Source organism: Saimiri boliviensis, chromosome 7, assembly GCF_048565385.1.
Source record: "Saimiri boliviensis isolate mSaiBol1 chromosome 7, mSaiBol1.pri, whole genome shotgun sequence".
NCBI classification, from domain to species: Eukaryota; Metazoa; Chordata; class Mammalia; order Primates; family Cebidae; genus Saimiri; species Saimiri boliviensis.
In genome coordinates this window covers 125,416,321-125,428,659 of record NC_133455.1, presented here as the reverse complement: position 1 = coordinate 125,428,659, position 12,339 = coordinate 125,416,321, and the positions used below count along the sequence as shown (strand labels likewise).

The following is a 12,339-nucleotide window of genomic DNA, read 5'->3' as shown; positions in this document are numbered from 1 at the left end:
GAACTGAGGGGAGCTAGGGTGGGAGCAGCTTAGAGAGCAGGGCAGGGGCTGAGGCTGCCAAGGAGGGCAGGAGGCATGGTGCCTAAGCGGCCTTGTCAGCCATGTAATTTTAAAAGTTTGGTTTTAATCCCAAATTTTATAAGTCAGCAAACATTCATTCATGTGTAGAGGACCTCCTGACAACAGAATCAAAAACCGTAGATACAGAATGAGACACTAGAGAATGTACATTGTGTAAATATATTGCTGTCTGTCTACACTCAGTGTTGCTGCCATTGGGAAATTTACCTGTGGACTCCGTGCAGGGGGGTAGGGGGCGAGGGGAATGGGCAGCCCCTGTTCTTGCTGTTCTTGGTGTGTACAGAGAAAGTGTCCCTTTGGCTCCAGGTTGTAGCTGACCTTGGCTGCTCCTGGCACTGTTTCCCTTTTGATTGGTGAACGGCTTAACGCTCATTTGCATGGGTGAATGTGCAACAAGTGACTGGGGACAGACGTTTAGCAGCATGGAACCCTCAGGTCCTCCTCAGTGCGTGCGTGTGTGCCTCTCACAGGCACCTCCTGGGGAGCGGGGGGAGAGCAGTGGGTGAATTCCACGGAAACTTGGCTTTTCTTGGTCCTCTCTTCTTCAGCTCCAGAATCTTCCATCCTTGGCCAGCTAGTGACTTGTACCCATTCACACTGTTTGTCTTCTCTGTGTGTCTGAGTCTTCAGGATGAGTAAAAAGGTGTGATGATCATCTTCAGCCCAGGGCTACCTCTCAAGATGAGTGAGATGCCGTAAGTCATAACCACTGAACTTCGGTGATCTAGTGACTGGCGGAGGAGCAGAGGAAAGCACCAATAAATAAAAAGAGGCAGCTGACGGGCGTTAATTTCTGTCGACACATGTGCTTCCAGCTGCGGCATGTGTTCCGTTTTTATGCCCGGTCTGCATTCTTCCTGGGTGACCTTTCCTACTTGCTGCTGGGAGAGACACTCTTAGGCCACTGCAGACATTAGTGACTCATGGGTCATTAAGATTATGTTGTTTCTATTTTATGCTGTTAGACCTTTTCCTTGATCTTCAGGATCATTGGATCTCCCAATGTTTGTGCACCTCGCGCATGTTAGTGAAACTTTCTGTGCCTCAGTTTTTTTGTCTGTAAAATGGGAACAGTGCCTTATAGACTGTCCAATATATGCGGTTTCATTCCCTGCACCTGAGGGAAGCACATGATTTTAATATAAAAAGGAAACAAATCATCCCTCGGACCACACTGCTGTGCCCCTCTGGAGGGGAGAGGCTGAGGGAGACAGGGAGGAAGAAAAAAGTAAGAAAAGACAGTAAACCCCTCAGACTGTGGCCGTGAGGCCAAAGTGAGCTTTCATGAGAACCACATTTAGCCCTGGAATAAAAAATAAGAGCAACATACTTTAAAAATTATTTATGATTTTAAGCACATGAAAGACGTATCATGTACCCAGGGAGGGCGTAATGGGGCACAGCTGGCTAACATGTGTCTCGCCATTTCTGAGGCTGTTCATAATTCTCTGATGTCCAAGAATAACTGTAATAATGATGCCTCTGCTGATTGTATTAATAATAATAAAGAGGGTTGGGATGTCTTTCCTGAATCCTGCTGACGGCAAGAGGAGAGCCTGGGCTGCTGGGTTTGACCAGGGCAGAAAGGGGCACTGCAGCCTGCTTCCTTCTCACGGGTAGTCCATGGAGCCAGCCAAGGATCAAAGGGCATTAGGTTGAAGGAAAGGTCTCTAGAAGGGGAAGGCAGGAAGCCTGGGTTCCTGACATGATTTTACCCCTGAATGTGGCCATTCCCAGCCCCTCTGAGTCTCAGTGTTCTCATCTATGAAGTAGAGATGCTACTGCTACCTGGCAGGCACATCTTACTGAGTTTGTATAGACTGGATGAAATGATGCTCAGGGAAGTGCTGGGTCCGCTGCAAAGCATTCCATACACAGAAGGGGTTGTCATCATCCTTGTGTTTCTCTAGCGCTTGCCACAATCAACCACCAAGCTCAGGACTGGACATCTAGGAGGTGCTCAGAGATGCTTGTGCCATGAATGTTTCTTATTCGTTAAATGTTCAAAGCCATCGGACAATGCTTTTTAAAGCATTTGGTTCAGTTTCCTCCTTTATGATTTCTTAGGTGGGTCTGGAGCAGGGCTCAGTCTAAGGCGAATTATCCTCCATTGCTGAGTCAGTCTGAGTATGCTACTCAATGCCCTGTGAATTAGGGGACTTTCCCATCCAGCTGGTGGGCCTAAGTGCTATTTCAGATGGTTCCCTCTCCTATCTTGGGTACTTTCCTCACATTCATGCTGCTGAGTACTCAAAGGGGACCTTCTGTAGCTCTCTGGGGTGCTCTGTCCTGTGAACTCTAGTTCCCTTGTCTCCCAGACTTAGAGCTTGGTCTTCTCAACTCGGAGTTTCCTGGGCTCCACCTGTCTCCCCTCATCTCTCAAGGCAGCAAGCCGGACTCACGGGGTTCTTCTTTTCCGTCTCCCATCTCTCAGGGATCACTGCCTTTTATTGCCTGATGTCCAGTATCTTGAAAATCATTATTTTATATATTTTGTTTGGGTGTTTTGGTTGTTTCGGGCAGGAGAGTAAATGGGTCCTTGTTACTACATCATGAAAGGAAGTAGAGATTCCCTTGTTTTCTCTTCGGAGATGAAGAAGCTGGGAGAGGGGAGTGACTCTCCCAGAGCTGCACATCTCACTGGTGTCAGCAAGGTGGCATCTTCCTGCACTCACTGTGTGCCAGCACGCAGTCGGGGTCCCTGCTCTCCATAAGTCCCTGGTTTGTTAGGGAGATGGACAAATCAACTGAGAATTTGAGATGGATGCATAAGTCAAGAAGAGTAAACCACAATATATTCTTTGAGGTGGTTATTCATCTACAGGGTACCAAGGAAGCATGGCAGGAAGTGAGAGGGCAAGGAAGGGCTCCTGGGAGGGTTGGTACATGAGCCTTGTTGGGAAGGAGAGGTAGGTGTCATCCAGGTGGAGGGGAGGGAGGAAGTCTCAGGAACAGGTAAAACACACAACAGCTTGGAGGCAGGAAGTAGGTCCTTTGCCTCAGATGGTGTGGTACCATGGGGGACACCTATGTGTGTTTTATTGTGGGTATGCTCCTGCTTCATCCCCACACTGAGTCCCTGAAGTCTGGAAATTTCTTCCAACACAAGTCTGCTGTGGTGTTTCAGCCTGGGGAAGTTTGTATAGGGTCTTGCTCAGGGCTATGCAGTTGATGTTACCATGAGGTTTCTGGTGGTACTCTGGTCTTCCAACAGTATTCCTTTCAGTGATACGGAGCATCCTCTATCAAGACACAGTCGAAACTTACCCCAGTCCCACTCCTGGTCCCAGTAAAACAGCACGGGAGCCTACACCCTTTAGCCCACGTTTCTAGGTGAGCCCTACCAGATCCATTGCCAAGGTGGACAATAGGTGGAACCTCCCGGAACTGCCTGAAGGTTCTCAGCCGAATGTCTGCCAGAGCCAGGCCCTGAGACAATTGCTGAGTTAGAAATCTGCATCAACTAAATGCATGCATTTCTAGCCTCAGTGGGTGCTGCACTCCTGGGTGCTTTTGTGCTTGGTAGGAGGAGGGGGAGAGCCTTTTGGCCTATTCAAGGCCTTAGGCTTTTGGCTCACCTCTAGCCTGGTTTATTTCTGCCAAGACCAAACCAGTTGTCTTATGACTCTTTGGATCCCAGTCTGGGCTCCTCCAATGACAGCAAATGCTCTCGTCAATGGTGGTTCCCCAGAGATTTCTCATTCATTCATTCATTCACTCAGTCATTCATAAAACAGTAGTGAACATTTTGGACAGTATCCTGTCCTCATGGGACTATGGTTTGGTAGGCATGGCTGGACATTCATCAAACAATCACTCAAATAAGTGTAAAATTAAAACTGTGATAAGTGTTACGAAAAAGGGGAATTAGGGCTCATGAAATACTGTGAAGGTGGGACTTGCCATTGTTTGGAAGCGAAGAAAATCTTTTCCCAGGAAGTGACAATAACGTGAGACCTCACCGTGAACAGAGATTGGTGACCCAGCAGGTTGGGTGTCAGGAGGTGTGGGCTGTAGGGAATTGGGAGGAAATGTGCTCAGCTCAGCCAGTATCTGGGTGCAGTCAGCAGGAACTACATGGAAAGGTAAATATGGAGACGTCTACAGGTTCCATGGGATGTGTTAAGAGTTTTGGTCTTTTTCCTAGGAGTAATGGGTGACTGTTGAAGGCTTTTTAATGAGGAGGCAAGAGGATTAGGTTTTTGCTTCAAAAACCTCACTTGAGCTTCAGTGTAGAGACTGAATTGAAGGTGGGCAAGAGTAGAATTGTCAGATAGAACACAAGATGACTAGTTAAATTTCAATTTCAGATAAAGAATGCATACCTTTTGAGTATATGTATGTCCCAAATACCACGTGGGACATAATTACATTTAAAAATTATTGTTTTTACTTTTTTAAAAAAAAGTTTTAAGTAGGTTGTAAATATTGCATGGGACCTAATTATGCTAAAGATTATTCATTGTTTATGTGAAATTCACATTTAACTCAACATCCTGTATTTTTATTTGTCACATCTGGCAACCCTTAGAAGAGAAACTGTGGAGAGACTGGTTATAGACCAGTTATTGTTGTAAACGATTAAAAGTTGCTTACGTTAGGATAGCAGAGGTGGGGTTGGAGAGGAGTGGACAGAAAAGGAATAGCCATGGCTGGTCCAAATCTGCCATTGAAAGGCATCTGGAGGACAGAGGCCATCAGCTTCCCTCCCATTCTGAAACTTTAATTTCTGCACACATGCTATTTAAAGATACATGGGTATGGGTATGGTGAACTCCATAGTCTCAGTGCAGGTCAGGTGGCTGGTCAGAACCTGCACTGAATGACCTGCACTGAATGAAGAGGTGTGCTGTGACAGTGTGAGGTTGTCTTCTTTCTGTCTCCATACCGCTAGGCCAAAGACACCTGAGAGGTGAGTTCTGTGCATCGTAGTGATCGATGAGGTTTGGTAGAAAGGTAAAGACCTTTGTGACAATAGGGGCAGTATTGTAAGTTGTACACTGCTGTTCCCCATGACAACTCACATTTTAGCAAGTGAAATGGAATAGTAAATCAGTCAAGAGCGCAGGCTTTGCCAAGGGTTTAAATCCCATAACTTATTAGCTTATCGACACTATGTGTGTGATCTTGGCTGAGATACTTAACTTTCTTGGCTTTGCAACATATTTTAAGATTAGCACTAAAGTACATGCAAAGCCAGGCCCACAGGAGATGCTTAATAAATGCTATATGCTACCAGAAACAATAATCCCCTTGTTTCAGAAAGCAGGCTTACCCTTCTTCTCACACAACTCACTTGATTATCTTCTGAATTCACAGCTCCGGTTTTGTCCCTGTTCACACCCTTCACTATCTTCTGTTGCCTCGTGCAATAGATCTTCATGCACTCGACTCAGTTTGTCCCAGCTGAGTTTGCCAACTGAAACCAGTGCATGGGGATCTGCAGGCAGTGGAAGCACAGGTGATTGCCACCATTGCCCATCAGAACCCCTTTCTGCAAGCAAACCAGCCCATGTGACCCTCTTTAAACTCAGCTTGACCTTTTCCACATTTTTTTGTGTGCCTAGAATGTCTTTGCCTGTATCTGTTCAAACCTTATTCATCAAAAGTATTTATAAGTTGATGTTAACAGAAATTTGATGAAAACAAGATATGAAGCATGCATAGAAAATGAAAGAAATGCTTGTCACTGGGGAAATGGCTAAACAAATTAGTATTCATGTCTACTGTGTAGACATGAATATATTCCAAACAGTTAAGAGAGGTTTCCTTTGGAAAGGAGGTGGGGAATTGGGCTGGAAGTCAAAGGAAACTCCTAATATTTAGTTAATATACTTTAATGGTTTCAGCTTCTTTGTTTACCTGAACTGTGTTAATTTTGCAATTGGAATTAAATCAAAATGCGTAGAAAAAACTTTAGAAGAACTAAATAAATGGTGGTTTTGTTTTAGTTGTTAGACTGGGGAGGCTCTTGCCCTATCCTTACTTACCATTATTTTACTAAAGAACAAAATGGTAATGGAAGAAGATTACCCTTTTACTAAATCCAACTGAAATGCTACTCCCTCAATGAAACATTTTCCTAATTCCTCAACTGAATGTGCCGCCTCCTCTCTTTGAACCCTCAAAGCACTTTACATATCTTCTGTGACATTTTCTCACTCTATCTTAGTGAGTATTTCAGGTACCCAAGTATGAAGACAAGTATTTCATACCGGTCTTACTGCCCGTCTACACTGAAGTAACATGAACCTACCATAGTAGAGAAGGAAATGGGATTTCAAGTCAGAAGGTCTAGATGTTGCCTCTTGTTCTGAATATCTATCGCAGTCTGGCAGAGTAGCTCACACTTAGTAGCTTGAAGCAACAGGCATTTTATTTTATCTCATGATTTTTTTGGTCGGGAACTTGGGTAGAGCTGGGCTGGTTGATTATTCTGCTTCACATGGTGTCTTCTGGGGCCATTTGGTGGTAGCCAACTTGTGGGGAGGCTGGATGGGAGGGTTCAGGAAGGCTTCAGTTGCATGCCCACTGCTTGGCAGGGCAGCTGGAAGACTGGGCTCAGGTGAGTGTCTTTCCCTCACTGGGTACTCTCAGGGCACCTCTGTAGACTTTTTATGGTGTGACTCAGAGCTTCAAGGGATAAGGCAGACCAAGGCTGAGCTGCCCATTTTCTAAAGCAGTGGTCCCCAATCTTTTTGGCATCAGGGATTGGTTTCATGGAAGACAATATTGCCATGGACCAAGGGTGTGGGTTGGCAGCAGGGATAGTTTCAGGATTAAACTGTTCCACTTCAGATCATCAAACATTAGATTCTCATAAGGAGCATGCAACCTAGATCCCTCGCATGAGCAGTTCACAGTAGGATTCATGCTCCTATGAGAGTCTGATGCCACCGCTGATCTGACAAGAGGCAGAGCTCAGGTGGTAATGCTCACCCACCACTCACCTCCTGTTGTGTGGTCTGGTTCCTACCAGGCCATGGCCCAGTACTAGTCAGTCTGTGGCTCTGGGGATTGGGGACCTCTATTCTAAAAGATAGAACTGGCATAGTGTCACTCCTGCTATACTCCACTGGTTAAGCATCCAGAGAGCCCACACAGATTCAAAGGGGTTGGGAACAGAGATGTTACTTCTTAAAATAATTTATATAAAAAATGTGTGGCCATCATCAATTTATCACAGCTTTGCTATGAGAAATACAACTTCTGTGTCTCAATAACTCCATTTGCAAATCATAAAGACCAAAAACTATAATGTATGCTAAACATGCTATGCATTATGAAAAAGGACTGTATGCACTATAAATATTAATAATTACCTTGGTACTAAATCTATGCCGTACTCATGAAATGTTTAATACTTTGAAAGCAAACTCATTTAAACACAGATGTTTCCTAAGAAAAACACAAAGAACTTGTTGCTGGATGGTCACATAGAGGTGTGGTGCGGTTTCAGACTATAGACTTTGGATTAGGTTGACATGAGTAAAATCCAGGCTCTGTCACCCAGTTCCTATCTATGTGGACTTTGTTAATTCGCTTCACCTCTCTGAGCCTTAATTGCCTCATCATGATAGAGAATTAGTATTACCTAGCCAGCAGGGTTGCTGTAATCATTGGAGTTAATTTGTGTCAAGCACCTAGTAGGGTCACATAGTAGGTCTGCAGTTTCTCTTAAGATGGTATCAAGTGTTATAGAAAGTCTGGACTCCTCACTTACCTCTCTGCACTGCTCACCTCCATGAGCACAAAGGATTGAGAGGAGTCCAGAGTCCAGGTCCTTGGGAAAGCATTAGGGAAAAGGGGAAGGCCCTCCTTCTTGTTTCTCCCAGTCTCTTCCTCTCTCCAATGTTCACCTCTAGGAACCTGTATCCATGCAGCTTTTGTGAACCCATTCCTCTCTGCTGGGAGTGTCCTCCTTTTCAGACGTGTGGCTTTTCCTTTCATAGATGTACGAGATCAAAGCAGGAGGCAGCATTGCAAAGAAGTTCAGCGCGGTTTTGCAGAAGCTGAGCTCGCCCCTGCAGCCCCGAGTTCCAGAACACAGCAACAAGATGAAAAATCTCTCCTACCCATTCTCCAGGGAGAAGATGTACCTGTGAGTATTGAAGCTGGTGAAGCAAGGATGTGGGAGGGGACGGGAAGGAAAATTGAACACTGTTCTATGCCTCAGCCATGGGGCTCACAAAATGGGTGCCCCAGTGTCTGGGAGGGACAGTAGGAAGCATGTTCTTATGGTGACATTGTCCCTGTGCCTGCTTTGTGAACTTCCTCCCCATGTGAGATTATCCCAAACAGCTCTGGGTGTTTGTCCAGTGAGAAATCTGCCATTTGGCCATTTTGCAGGATGGAGGGCAAACCAGGCAGCAGCCAGCAATAAACTATGGAAGTCTGTGAGAAAATGCTCAGACACCTGTGTATCTTCTGTAGGAAAACCTTCTGCCCCATTGCCAGCCTAATAGGGTTTCAATAGGATATGATAAACCAGAGAGAAGGTGAATGAAGCTTCTGGGTGTCTGGATCCCAGCTACCTACTTATACACTCATTGACTCTCAGCAGTCTTCTCCTGCCCCGAACCCTGCCTGGGAAAAGTGAACAAAAGCTCTTCACAGAGATAGCTACTTGGGAAACATTTGTAAGGGGGAGCCACGGCTGGGAAGTGGGAGATGCAGCTGCCAAGCATCAGCTTTGCTTAGGAGCTAATGAGAAAATAAACCACCATCAAGGGTGATGAAAAAATGGAGCAAGAGAGGGAAAGGCACGGGCATGGAAGAATGCAAGGAAGCATGCTCTCACAGTGATAGGAGGAAGGACCTTCTCTTTTTAGGAGGTGGAAGTTTCTGCTGTCCATGACAGACCATCTCCTGTCCATCTTTGCTGTGTTTGATATTATCCTGCACACATGCATATGCTATTTCTTCTGCATGTATTTACCCTCTCGTTGAGTCCTCATGCCCCCTTGTGGGGTGGCCACCCAGATCTAATCTATCTTGCTCTATCTAGATCTGTCTTCTATTTTAGAGAGGAAGCCGAAGTCTAGGTCTGTCCAGGGTCACACCACCCTACGTGGCTGAGCTGGGCCTTGCATGACGGCTTGCTGCTCCTGTGCTGCTTCCCTCTGTCCCCATTCCTGGGCCTCATTTATGCTGGCGCTGACATCTGAATGGTCACCTCCCATGCATCTCCATTTGTTTCACTTCTGCTGTCCTTCAAGACTGGTTCATCCACAATTTCCTTTTGAAGGATATTCTGCTCTTCCCAACCAGAAGCACATGCTTCACCCGCTGAGCTTTCATAGCAATAGTCGGCATATTACCATCTTCTACTCTGCGTCAGTTACTTGGAGAAATGTACATCCCGGTGACTGGGACTTCTGGGGCACTGGGAGCGTATCTCCTTCCTTCACCAGTGCATCCTCTAGCATGACAAACATTCCCCATGGGCTCTTTTCTGAGTGAAAGCTCAGTGTGTGAAGTTAAAAACAGACACAGCCCTTGCACAAGTAAGATTGTGGTGTCTAACGAATGAGATGACAGTGACATCAAGTGAAATTTGAAGAATCAGAGTGATAATCCAACACCCTGAAATGATACTCTTTTTGTTTTGTGTTTTTTACCGTCTTTGTTCATACACTGGTATCTTTTTTACCTACTTTCCATTTGGAAACTTATCATCGTATAATATTTTTCTAACATGGTGTAATCTTTCTCTATACACAAAGTTTTCATAATTATAAATTTCAATGGCTGCCATGATACTCTATTCTATTGATTTTGGCATTGCATTTTATTGCTGTAATATTTATTATAAATACATTTGCATTGTTTATGTTATTTTTTCTCTTTGTGTTTAATTTGTTCCATAGAATAAATTTCTAGGATGAGTTTTTAGAATTCCTGGATCCAGAAGAGCATAAACATTGTGTGTCTCTGTGTGTGTGTGTGTGTGTGTGTGTGTGTGTGTGTGTGTATCTCAAACGTCTTGCTATGTTGCTTTCTAAAGGTTTGCTGTGGGCCTTGGGTGGCGGTGGTCTCAGGCCAAAGGTAATGAAATGAATTTGCCATCCGCTCTCTTGACGTCTCCAGGTACAACATCCAGGAAAAGGACACCTTCTTTGATAATGCCACCCGCAGCCGCATTGTAAGTAAATGGATGTATTGTGTTAGGAAAGAGGGTGGGGGAAGGGCTGAGTCCCTAGTTGGCAGGGCATTCTCTTACCCTCCCTGCCACCTCACACCGTTATCTGCTTGGAGTTGCCTGGCAACTGAGAAGAGTACTCAAGAGCTTCCCGGTTCCCCAAAAGAAATAGCAAATAACTGCCCTCACTCGTGGTTTGAGAGGAGTATCTTCTTTTTATGAGTTCTCTATAAAGTTCTTCTTAGAATTAAAAAAAAAGCAGGGAATGTCATGGCTGGTGGAGAGGGGTTATTTAGGTGAACCCCTGGATTTACAATTGAGGAAACTGAGGCTCTGAGAAGCAACACATTGAAAATAAATCATATAGATCGTTAGTGTCAGAACAAGGACTAGAAATAGTCCTGATTGTTGGGCTACTGTGTTTTTGTATTTTCCCTTCTTTCAACTTCCCTGACAGAGTCATGTGAATTTATATAACAAGGAATGCTAGTCAGGCAGTTTGCCCAAGGATAATACTACCAGCCCATTCACTAGAAAGTCAACACTTGGTCGGGTGCATCGGCTCACGCCTATCATCCTGGTACTTCGCGAGGTCGAGGTGGGTGGATCATGATGAGGTCCGGAATTCAGACCATCCTGGCCAACATGGTGAAATCCCATTCCTACTAAAAATACAAAAAAATTAACTTGGTGTGGTCGCGGGTGCCTGCAATCCCAGCTAGTTGGGCGGCTGAGGCAAGATGACAGAGTGGGATTCCATCTAAAAACAAAAAAGAAAGCAAACACTCATGACCATAGCCCTTCTTTTACAGTCGTTTTGTCTTGATGTCAAGTGTTTGAATTTTGTAGGATGATCAATTCTAACGAAAATCTGCATATGACCTGTGTTTCTGTGGTCCTGCATGATCTGTAGAACATCTCCATTCACCCATCAGTTCTCTATCACCCTGGAGGTCACTTAGCCTGTGGGCAGAAGAGAGAAACAGGGGCCCAGGGAATGCCAGAAACACACACAGGCCCACATGGGAAGCATGGAAGTGCATTTCCATTGATCCTTACAAAAGAACTGAAGTTTCCACAGGAGGAATAAGGGTTAGATACCTGAAAGGACCTCCCAGCTAATAGGGTGGTAGGAAAATATGTGAATACGAAGGGACAGGCAACTAGAGGAGGCTAGGATATTTCCCAGGCACCCTGCAAACAAGGCATTAACTCTTACTTGCAGGCTGGGCAAGGAAATCTCAGATACCTTAGCCTAGTGTTTTAGGCAGAATTAACATAGGCATAAAATTTCTTTTTTCTTCCAATGGAAAGAGACATTAATGTCCCATTTTCTTGGTTGATGCTATTACAAGCCAATTAAATGTCACTGTGGCTTGGGTTCCATGACTGTGGGGGACTTATAGGGTGTTGGGGAGATCACTTGATAATTGCAAAGTGCTGGTAAAATAAAACAATGCCATATAAAGGCTGTTCTCAATTATTATTGCTATTGAATTACTGCACTATATTAGGAGCAGAATTAAACTCTTGGGCCCTGCAGTTATTTATTTACTGCTCCCTTTAGGCTGTGGCTATGGGAGTATAAATAATGATGGAATAACACATCTTCTAGCATTTATCTCTCTTTCTGGAAGCATCTTCCTTCCTTTCCTCAATCCACCCCACACTGAGAACAGGGGAAAAGAGCTTTGGGTTTTTTTCCTGGGGTCTACTCTGCCCTGGACTTTGGTTGGAGGACTTCACCTACATCTATGGATGTCTTCCTTGCGCCTGCTTCTTTGCGGGTGTCTGAGCACCTCAGCTGTTTGTTGCAAAGCAGACTTCATTGCTGGGAATCTCTTTATAGCCTGGCATAGGCTTGGGACTTGGGAAGTCACTACTTGGCCAGCAGGTTTACAAGGACCCACCTTTGTCCCTCCCTGATTCTTTTGTGGGAAGCACCCCTTTCCTCCTATGTAAGAAACAGAGTCCCCTGAAAGCCCCATAGGCCAGGGGATTCTGTAGGCTGTTTTGGGCATGTGGAGCTTCAGACAGGCGAAGCCACCGAGTCAGCAGCTACTGTATGCCTGGTATTGTGCTCTAAGACATGAATCTTCGAGGAAGTGTATGATATG

The 12,339-nt window shown here is 45.0% G+C and overlaps 1 protein-coding gene across 1 annotated transcript in view; it reads left to right on the top strand.

Moving 5' to 3' along the window:
* Positions 1-12,339, top strand: part of ANO2 (anoctamin 2) — a 358,642-nt gene that overhangs the window by 76,366 nt on the left and 269,937 nt on the right. Inside the window, exons 5-6 of the mRNA XM_074403486.1 lie at positions 8,034-8,182; positions 10,171-10,225. Coding sequence (XP_074259587.1) covers positions 8,034-8,182; positions 10,171-10,225 — 204 coding nt within the window. The remainder of the gene's footprint in view (positions 1-8,033; positions 8,183-10,170; positions 10,226-12,339) is intronic.